The following is a 9,738-nucleotide window of genomic DNA, read 5'->3' as shown; positions in this document are numbered from 1 at the left end:
GCATGAGGCGCAGTGCAGGACGGGAAGGGCCGCGTTCGAAGCGCAGCGCGGCAGCGCCATGGCCGCCCCTGGGCCGGGACCGGCGGAGGAAGAGGAGCGGTACCGGGGGTGAGCGGGGCCGGGACTGAGCGGGGCCGGGGCTGAGCGGGATCGGGGGTGAGCGGTACCGGGGCTGAGCGGGGCCGGGAGGCTGCGGGCGGCGCGGGGCGGAGCGGTGGGTGGCGGGCCGGTACTCCCGGGGGTAGCCCGGGCCTGGCCGCCCGGTGCTCACGGTGACTCCCCCAGGCTCGTGAGCAGCGCGAAGGCGGCGGCGGCCGAAGGGGACCTGGAGGAGGCGCTGCGGCTGTTCCGGCTGGCGGCTGCCATCCGCCCCAGCGAGAAGCTGCGGGGCCGCATTCGGCGGGTGCAGGAGGCGCTGGCGGCGGCCGAGCAGCAGCAGCAGGAGGAGGGGGAGGATGATGAAGGCTTCGTGGACGTGTGCGGCAGCGGCCTGCTGATCTACGGCGAGATGCACGGGAAGCTGTTCCAGCACCAGCGGGAAGGTGTCGCATTCCTGTACCGCCTGCACCGGGAGGGCAAGCCTGGTGGCATCCTGGCCGATGACATGGGCCTGGGCAAGACCATCCAGGTGATCGCCTTCCTCTCGGGCATGTTCGACGCCGAGCTCATCCAGCACGTCCTGCTCATCATGCCCACCACCCTGGTCAGCAGCTGGCTGGCCGAGTTCGCTCGCTGGACCCCCGGCCTACGCGTCAAGGAGTTCCACGGCAGCAGCAAGGCAGAGCGCACCAGGAACCTAGAGAGGGTCCAGAGGAAGAACGGCATCGTCATCACCAGCTACCAGATGCTCATTAACAATTGGAAGCAGCTAGCCAGCCGCCACGAGCAGGAGTTTGTCTGGGACTACGTCATCCTCGACGAAGCACACAAGATCAAGTGCCCGTCAAACAAGACAACCAAGTGTGTGTACGCAATCCCGGCCCGGCACCGCGTCCTGCTTACGGGCACCCCTGTGCAGAACAACCTGCGGGAAATGTGGTCCTTGTTTGACTTTGCCTGCCAAGGCTCCCTCCTGGGAACTGCCAAAACTTTTAAAATGGAATATGAGAATCCCATTACCAGGGCGAGGGAGAAGGATGCGACTCCAGGTGAGAAAGCGCTGGGGCTAAAGATATCAGAGAATCTCATGGCAATTATAAAGCCCTATTTCCTCAGAAGGACCAAGGAAGACATCAAAAACTCTCATGCTGATAAAGTGGATGCTCCTTTTCCTGAGGATCCAAGTGAGAACAAGGTTCCCGTCATGCCATCTCTCACTAGGAAAAATGACTTTGTTGTGTGGGTGTACCTGGCACCGGTGCAGGAAGAAATCTACAGGAACTTTCTCTGCCTGGATCATGTGAAGGAAGTGCTGATGACGACCCGATCGCCTTTGGCCGAGCTGACCGTCCTGAAGAAGCTCTGTGACCACCCCAGGCTTCTGTCTGCGAGAGCCTGTATCCAGCTGGGCTTGGAAGAGCAGGAGGGCTCCGAGCAGGATTACAGGATGGAGGCAGGTATGCTTTCAGGCATGAAAAAAATAGATCATCTCTCTGATGAGACTGTGATCCAGGAGTCTGGGAAGATGCAGTTCCTTGTGGGGCTGCTGGAACGGCTGAGAGAAGAGGGACACCGAACCCTGGTGTTCTCACAGTCGAGGAAGATGCTGGATATCATAGAGCTCGTCCTGTCTCGCCGACAGTTCCAGATCCTGCGCATCGACGGCACGGTGACGCACCTGACGGAGCGGGAGAGGCGCATCAACGCCTTCCAGAGCAACAGCGACTACTCTGTGTTCCTGCTCACCACGCAGGTTGGGGGCGTCGGCATAACCCTGACAGCTGCCAGCCGAGTGGTGATCTTTGATCCCAGCTGGAATCCAGCCACTGATGCTCAGGCTGTGGACAGAGCTTACAGAATTGGGCAAAAGGAGAACGTGGTGATTTACAGGCTGATCACCTGCGGCACGGTGGAAGAGAAGATTTACAGGCGGCAGGTATTCAAGGACTCGTTAATCAGACAGAGCACCGGTGACAAAAAGAACCCGTTCCGTTATTTCTCCAAACAGGAACTGAGGGAGCTCTTCACGCTGGAGGACACTCAGACGTCTGCGACACAGATCCAGCTGCAGTCCCTGCACGCCATGCAAAGGAAGTCTGACCTGCAGCTGGATGAGCACCTTGCTTACCTGCATTCCCTGGCAATGTTTGGCATTTCCGACCACGACCTGATCTACACGAGGGAAATAACTCACGAGGAGCAGGTGGAGAGCGAGGAAGCCCACCAGTACATCCAGAAGAGGGTCCAGAAAGCCCACGAGCTGGTCCAGCTGGAGTCCCAGCTCAGAGATCAGAGGATGGAGGGGATCAGAAATGCTTGTGAAGAGAAGTGGCAAAGACCATCGGAATCAGTTTCCAGGCCAAAGAAGTTTTCTATTGAAGGGTTGAACGACAAAAATGACTTTGTTTCACCACCAGTAGCTGATGCATATGAAAAAGACAAAGTTATTGATCTTACAGATGAGGAGGAGGCCCAGGTGCTCAATGTCAGCTCCAAAATGACAACTCTGACTCTTGGTGACTCAGATGAAGAGAAACTGGTACAAGATGTGTCCAGCATGGAGACAGAAGTGCTCAATAGCAGCAAGACAGAAGAACAATCTATTATACAAGAATCTGAGCAAAATCCTGAATCTAGCATTACAGCATCCCCTGCACTCGAGAAAGAGAGTCAGAGCCTCCAAGGAAAACAGCATTCACAGGTACATTCAGACACCTCAGCCGAGGTGAGGAATGACCTCTCTGGGCATTGTCACAGTTCCTCTGAGTCTGGCATGGCTGGTGATCCTAGCAGGGATGCAGATTTGTCACTTCAGGTACTTGACTCACACGCTGCCCTGGGGACAGAGCAGAACAATGCTCCTGAGCCGGCTTCTGCTTCTGCAGTGCTGAGTTTATCAAATGTTACACCAGAGATCAATGCTGAGGGCTACAAGTCTCACGTGTTGGAAGACAGTTTGGAGGGTACATCTGCTCCTTCTTTCCAGGATCAAGTTGACTTCAATCTGGTTTTGGAAGAGTCTGAAGAGGGATGGCAGGATGCCTCAAATAGAGAAGGATCAGTGGAACATCCTGAGAAGGAGAGCTTACAACTGCAGGCAGAAAGCTTGTGTAAATCTCCAGACAAAGAATCTCTAAATAAAACTTGGCCAAATGAGACCAGTAGCCATGGCAAACCCTGTCCCACAGCTGAGGAAGAGCCAAATGCCTCCCTGCAAGGGAGTAAAGCATTGGATGAAAGCAGTGTTCTCTCTACTTTTGGTAGGAAGAAACGCTTAAACAGAGTGACTTCAGACAGTGAGAGTGAAGAGCAGCCCGACCAAGTGACCTCCTCTCCCTTGGGCAGCTCTCAGCACGGAATTCCAGAAGGAGTTAGCGCTTCCACCCCTAAGTATGACAAAATAAGAGCTAAAGCCATCTTTTCTCCCCAGCTAAATAACAGTGGAAACAGGTCTAACGCTTCCAGGCGCTCAGTCATCAGCAGGTTGGTAGATGAGGTGGAGGATATTGGGGAAATCATGGGAGCCACTGATGAAGAAGATGATGATGGTGATGAGGAGCAAGATGAGCTTGTGAAAGATGAAGCTGAGGAGTGCACTGGGGAATCTGCTGAGACTGAAGAAGAACCTACTGGAGAAACACTCGATACAGGTGAAGAGTCCTCCCACACAGACAGCGGGGAATCTGAGCAGTCCGAGGCAGAGGAGACCGAGTCATCTCAGGAGGAATCCACGGGTGACACTGAGCTCCAGTCAGGAGAGCAGATTGACTACTTCACCCAGGAAAGCAGCACTCAAAGGGGCATTGAGCAGAGCTCCTCTCCTGCTGCAGATTATGACACCTTGGTACACAGTGGGAAGAAACTTCAGAATGATGGAAAACTCCAGGAGGCGTTGGACTGCTTTGTGCAAGCTCTTGACATAAAAAGTGGGGATCCTGAAATTATGCTTCTGACTCTGAATTTGTACAGACAGCTGGCCCAGAAGTGACACGTGTGGCTCTGTGAACAGTCTGGCTGTTCCTCGTTACCGTGTGTCTGCACCACGGCCCTGGGATCCCTGAGCCAGCTCCAGGCTGCTGCCTGCCCTGTACTCATGTGACTGAGCAAATTCAGCAGCTCCTGCTTGAGAAAACAGTCCAAACATCCAGGTGCTGGGGGGGAACTTCACTGTGGAGTCAGCTCACAAAGGTGCAAATGGTTCATGTTCCTGTCTGATTGTTTAATTAAAAAAATGGTGGTGTTGATGTCTAAACCCCTCTCCATGCTGGCAGGCCTGGTTTTACCTTTCTACCCTCCAGGTTCTGCTACTCCTCTCCCCTGAGAAGATGGGACAGTGCAGTCCCATGGCCTTGGGCTGCTGTGGTTCCTCCCTCCTTCAGGGTTTTAAATAAGCAATTTGGGTACCTTAAAGCCCTTCCAGTTGCAACCCCTGCCACAAGCAGGGACTCCTGCCACTAGACCCAGTTGCTCCAAGCCTGGCCTTGAAACACTTCCACGGATGGAGCTTCTCTGGGCAACCTGTGCCAGTGTTTTATCACCCTCACAGGGAAGAATTTCTTCCCAGTATCCCTTCTAACGCTGCCCTCTGTCAGCCTGAACCTATTACTCTATCCTGTCATTCCAGTTCTGGATGAAGAGTCCCTCTCTGGCTCCCCTGTAGGCTGTTTCAAATACTGAAATGTGTGATGAGGTGTCCACACAACCTTCCCCAGGCTGAACAGCCTGAAAAGCCCCAACTCAGCCTTTCTTCATAGCAGAGATGCTCCAGTCCTCTTATCACCTTCATGGCCTCTTTTGGACTTGCTCCAACAGTTCCATGTCCTTATGCTAGGGGCCGCAGAACTGTGTGCAGGGCTCTAGGCAGGACCTTGGGAGTGCAGAGTAGAGGGGGAGAATCCCTTCCCTTGCCTGCTGCCCACGTTCCTTTGGATGCAGCCCAGGACATGGGGGGTTTCTGGGCTGGGAATGCTCACTGCTGGCTAGTGTTGAGTTTTTTGTTAACCATCACCCCCAAACCCTTCTCCCAGGGCTGCTCTCAATCCCTCATCTGCCCAATCTGTAGCTGTGCCTGGGAATGCCCTGACCCAGGTGTAGAACCTTGTACTTTTCATGTGGTCCCACCTCTCCAGCCTGTCCAGGCCCCCCTGGATCAGTCCTTCCTTCCAGTGTGTGACCACAGCACACAGCTCAGTGTTGTCAGCAAACTGGCTGAGAGCATTTCAATCCCACAAACCAGCAGCTCAAAACCTCCTGGTTCTGGCTTTGAGTGACTGTGCCCCTCACCAACACAGCCTCAGTGTGGTGTGTGCTGGGCACTGGGACTGACTGCTGCCAGTCTCAGCTGGTGACAGCACAGCAGCAGAGATCAGGGATGTTTCCCTGTGCCATGGCATGCTGCCTTCTGCAGCACCACAGCACAGCACAGGACAGCACACCTGGCTGAGCAGCTCTCTGTACTCAGAACCACAGCAAACACGGATCTGATTCTGCTGTCAATGTGTCAATGTGCTTTTGCCAAAAGAGAGAACAGGGCTCTGGTAGCCTGGAAACAAGAGGTTTATTTACAGAGCACCATTACATGGGGCAGTGTCTGCCCTCCATAGCAAGCCATTCATGGGCTGCCCTCAGCGTTCCACACTCAGCAAAACCAACACCCTGAAAAGGGAGGGAAGGACCTTTTGTTCTTTGATGTTTCCTCCTCAGCTCTGAACTCTGTGCATGGTGCTCACCTGTAAACGCTGCTGGAGCTGTGGCTGCTTCAGGGGCTCTGTGGGCAGGAAAGGGATCTGAGCTGGATTCCTGAGATGGCAGGAACCCTGCTGGCCTGCTTCCCTTGCACACCCCACAGCACAGCAGAGCGCAGTAAGTAGGACACAAGCCTTTAGTGGCTTTTTTCTTATTGAAACCTGAGTTACCTGGTTTCTTCCAGACTCTTCCAGAGCTCTGAGTGGGCAAGGTGGAGCTGTAGGAAGAGGTGAGTCTGTGCTCAGGAGAGCTCTTCCTCCCCTCCTGCCCCCAGCTCCCTTCCCTGCCTGGCCTGACGCAGCTCCAGTGTTACCCACCCTGCACTGATGGGACTGTCCTGCAGCCCTGGAGCACAACCTGCACCATGGGAGCTGTCTGCACCCTCCTGGGGAGGATGGAGATGGAGACCAAGCCCTGGGGCCCCCTCTGTCCCTTTCTGCATCACTTCTGTTTATAGATAAAAGCCTGAGCACCTCATTCTGCTGACAGACCACTATCTCCACAGCAGGAGAAGCAAGAGGCTGTCAGACAACAGAGGCTTCAACATCTGTAAAAGGCTCTTGTTTCACCCTTCCCAGGCACACTTTACCTCTCCAGGCAGGGCTCTGCTCTGCCAGCACAGTGGCAGGGACAGCAGCTGCCTCTGGACGTGTTGCTGCTTGTGCCTGACTTGTTCCAAGGCCAAGGTGTCTGAGACTTGGGGTTCAAGCAGTCAACAAGGTCATCATGGTCATTCACATTTTATTTTCTGCCTTCCACCATGATGATGTGGTACCCGAACTTGGTTTTGACGGGAGGGTCCGTGTACACGGGCTTGTCCATGCTGCTCACAGGCAGGGCAAACGCTGCCTCCTGGAATGGTCCCACCATGGAGCCTCTGGTCATCCAGCCCAGGTCTCCCTGCAGGGAGGAACCGCCGGGGTTAAGGGCTGAGCCTCAGAGCAGGGAGGGTGGGAGGAGCGGGACCCCGGCCCCGCAGCCCCGTCCCCGGTGCAGCACCCACCCACTCACCCCCTGCCTGGCCTTGTCCTCGCTGTACTGCGCCGCCACCTCGCTAAAGCGCTGCCCGGCCTTCAGCTTCTCCATGGCCTCCATGGCGCGGCCGTGCTTCTCGCACAGGATGTGCCGAACCTGCGGGGAGCCCAGCGGGGCTGTGGCGAGCGGGGCCGGCGGGCGGGACGAGCCTCCGGTGCTGGGCGGAGACCCCGGCCCCGCCGGCCCCGCACTCACCTTAACGGCGCTGCCGCCTCCCTTCGGGCCCTGTGCTTTGCCCTCGCTGCCGCCGCCGCTGTCACCACCTGTGAACCGAGCACCGTGACACCGACCCAGTCCCCGCCGCCCCTGCCGGGCTCTGTGACCGGATCGGCCCCCATCGCCGCCAGGACCCCGCCCGGCCGGTCCCGGTGCCGCCCCCGAGCCCCCGCCCGGCCGGTCCCGGTCCCAGTGCAGCCCCCGACCCCCCGCCGGGCCGGTCCCGGTCCCGGTCCCGGTGCCGCCCAGCCCCGCTCACCCTTCCCGGCTTTGCCGCCGCCTTTCCCTTTAGGCGCCATCTTGCCGCCGTAACGTCCCGCGCTGCGCCGGGCGGGGCCGCTCCTGCCCGCCCGAGGCCCCCGGCTGCCCGCGCCCCGCCGGCATGGAACCCCCGCCCGGAGGGGACACCGGGACACCGGGCCATGCCCGCCCGGAGGGGGCACGGGGACACCGGGCCGTGCCCGCCCGGAGGGGACACGGGGACACCGGGCCGTGCCCGCCCGGAGGGGGCACGGGGACAGCGGGCCGTGCCCGCCGAGAGCGGGCTGGAGCCACCCGGCACACCGGGCTGCCTTCGCAGTCCACGGCCGTACCCCGCACCCAGGGCTGTCCCCAGCGCTCGGGGCTGTCCCCCTCATGCCTCCCACCTGCCCCAGGTGCCAGTCCGGTCCCGGTCCGCCCCTCCGTACTTGCAGTCCTCCCCCCGGCTGTCCCCGGTGCCCAGCGCTGTCCCCGTCCCTCTCATCCATCCCACCCGTCCCCGGGACGCCAAGCCCGTCCCCAGCCCCACCGTGCCGCCCCCTCCGGTCTGTCTCCGGTGCCCAGCCGGGGCTGCCCTGACACCTCCCGGTGTCGCCCCCCGAGCACTGCAGTGCGGGGCAGGGGCTGTGACGGGCCCGGGCAGGTGGGGCCGGTTCCCCGGGGGTGTCGGGGGGTGTCGGGGGTCCCCACCTCCCCAGCACCGCTCCCTCGGCAGCCCAAAGAAGCACAGGCACAGGCGGGCAGCAGGGAGCACTTTACCAAGCTGGCGAGATTAAAAGTACAACATTCCGTAGTTGGCACCTTGGCGGCCCCCGGGCCGGGGCTGTCACAGGGGCTGTCACGGGGCTGGTCGGGCTCTTCCCGGGACCCCACTGCCTTCCCAGCGGAGCGGCCACCGGGAGCGGCCAGGGACGAGCACCGAGCCAGGAGGAGCCCCAGAAGAGCCCCAGGAAGAGCGTGTTCCTCCGGCCAGGGAAATCAGGATCTCCGTCCCGTGGCCAATCTGTGTCCCACAGCTGACCTCTGGCCCACCTGGACATTTCCCCCCGGCAGCATTGGCCACTCCAGCCAATGTCCCGTGCTTGCCCCCAGCCCCCTTTGCCGGCTCCGTCCCTGGTTTCCTGAGCAGTCATGTGCAAAATGTACCCGTCCAGAGCTTCCCAAGCTGTGCCCTGGCCCCATCCAGCACCCTGCCACTGGCTGGGGCCACGGGATGGGGGTGAAATGTGGACATTCGTTAGAGCTTTTTTCTTGTGGTTGGGTTTTTCTTTTGTTTTTTTTTTTTTTCCTGAGTTTCTCAGCCTGGCTCTTAATTACAGGCTTAAATCTGCAGCCCTGGGAGAGGAAAGGGAGATATGAGCGAGTACCAGGAGACAGGAGAGGGGAACCAACTGGAGCCTCAGTGGGATCAGATCCAGGGTGGGGGCAAGGTTGGGGAAGTGTTTGCCTGGGCTCTGCTCCCCGGGGATGCAGAGCTCCTGGTGGGGCAGAGACCCCCAGAGCAGCCCAGGAGCCTCGGAAGGGCAGCCAAAGCACTGCCGTGGTGCCCTGCTGCTGCCCGGACCCACTGCAGTGCTCCCCCCGGCACAGCAGGGCTGGAGTGTGTGGAAATACATCAAGAAATCAAGCAGAAATTTCCCTGAACACCCTGTTTCCTTGTCAGCCGCGGCTGGCCCTTCCTGTTTCTCTGGGCGCGTGGCCGTGCTCGCAGCTCGTTCTTCCTCCCCACCCTGCCCCAGCCCCACACCACAGCCTCTGGCACTGGCTGCTGGGCCCCCGTGCTGGAGCCAGGCCAGGAAGAGGCAGCTGGGGCTGAGGAGGACAAATCCCACCCAGGGATGTGCAAACCCTCCTCCACGGCCCCACGCATGTGCCCCGATGACTCGTGTCCCACTTGGCCTTGCTCGGCTCCCTGGTGGCCAGTGGGCACGGGTGAGTGGTGGGCAGCCCTGGGGAGGACCCAGGGGTCACCAGGGAGGTGGCTCAGGTGATGTCCATCTGGATTCCAGCCCCCATCTCGGGAGCGTCCCAGGACCTCCGGTGCCAGGGCAGCAGGAGAAGGTGTTGCAGGGTCTGTCGGGGAGATGCAGGCAGCAGAGCTGGGGACGAGCTTCCTTCCCATGGCACAGCACCCCCACCGCCCCGGCCGGCAGCTGCATGCAGGACCCCCAGCACGGGGAGTGGGGTGGCTGCCGGAACCCCTGTGCAGTGAGGCCAGGGGGGCTGGCAGTGGAGGCAACTCCGGGGTTTGCTTTTGGACTGAGAGCTGAGGAGCTCCAAAATGCAGCATTTTGGGGGCTTTCAAGGGGTGGGGGATTGGCTTGAGGTGGCGGCGCTGGCTGCGGATGCCGGGTGCCAGTTCCCTGTGTGACAGGGAGGATG

At 59.3% G+C, this 9,738-nt stretch overlaps 2 protein-coding genes across 2 annotated transcripts; one reads left to right on the top strand and one right to left on the bottom strand.

Moving 5' to 3' along the window:
• The first annotated feature begins 21 nt into the window (after positions 1-21).
• ERCC6L (ERCC excision repair 6 like, spindle assembly checkpoint helicase) lies at positions 22-4,342 on the top strand. The gene is made up of 2 exons (XM_058847531.1): positions 22-108; positions 286-4,342. The coding sequence occupies exons 1-2, from the start codon at positions 59-61 to the stop codon at positions 4,085-4,087; spliced, it is 3,852 nt and encodes a 1,283-aa protein (XP_058703514.1). The 5' UTR covers positions 22-58; the 3' UTR covers positions 4,088-4,342.
• Positions 4,343-6,568: 2,226 nt separating this feature from the next.
• Positions 6,569-7,763, bottom strand: PIN4 (peptidylprolyl cis/trans isomerase, NIMA-interacting 4). The gene is made up of 4 exons (XM_058847612.1): positions 7,355-7,763; positions 7,075-7,142; positions 6,856-6,975; positions 6,569-6,744 (listed from the first exon to the last, which is right to left on the bottom strand). The coding sequence occupies exons 1-4, from the start codon at positions 7,731-7,733 to the stop codon at positions 6,586-6,588; spliced, it is 726 nt and encodes a 241-aa protein (XP_058703595.1). The 5' UTR covers positions 7,734-7,763; the 3' UTR covers positions 6,569-6,585.
• Between the last annotated feature and the right edge of the window lie 1,975 nt (positions 7,764-9,738).

Source organism: Poecile atricapillus, chromosome 12 (genome assembly GCF_030490865.1).
Source record: "Poecile atricapillus isolate bPoeAtr1 chromosome 12, bPoeAtr1.hap1, whole genome shotgun sequence".
NCBI classification, from domain to species: domain Eukaryota; kingdom Metazoa; phylum Chordata; class Aves; order Passeriformes; family Paridae; genus Poecile; species Poecile atricapillus.
The sequence above is the reverse complement of the archived record's forward strand: the minus strand, read 5'-3'. Positions and strand labels throughout refer to the sequence as shown.

Bases quoted from the DNA above. Each gene is read 5' to 3' on its own strand.
- ERCC6L (XM_058847531.1), top strand. From the start codon at position 59: ATGGCCGCCCCTGGGCCGGGACCGGCGGAGGAAGAGGAGCGGTACCGG. The intron at 109-285 runs GTGAGCGGGGCC...TGACTCCCCCAG, and splicing joins GAAGAGGAGCGGTACCGGGG to GCTCGTGAGCAGCGCGAAGG.
- PIN4 (XM_058847612.1), bottom strand. From the start codon at position 7,733: ATGAGGGGGACAGCCCCGAGCGCTGGGGACAGCCCTGGGTGCGGGGTA. The intron at 6,976-7,074 runs GTGAGTGCGGGG...GGCTCCCCGCAG, and splicing joins GAGGCGGCAGCGCCGTTAAG to GTTCGGCACATCCTGTGCGA. The intron at 6,745-6,855 runs GTGAGTGGGTGG...TCCTCCCTGCAG, and splicing joins AGGACAAGGCCAGGCAGGGG to GGAGACCTGGGCTGGATGAC.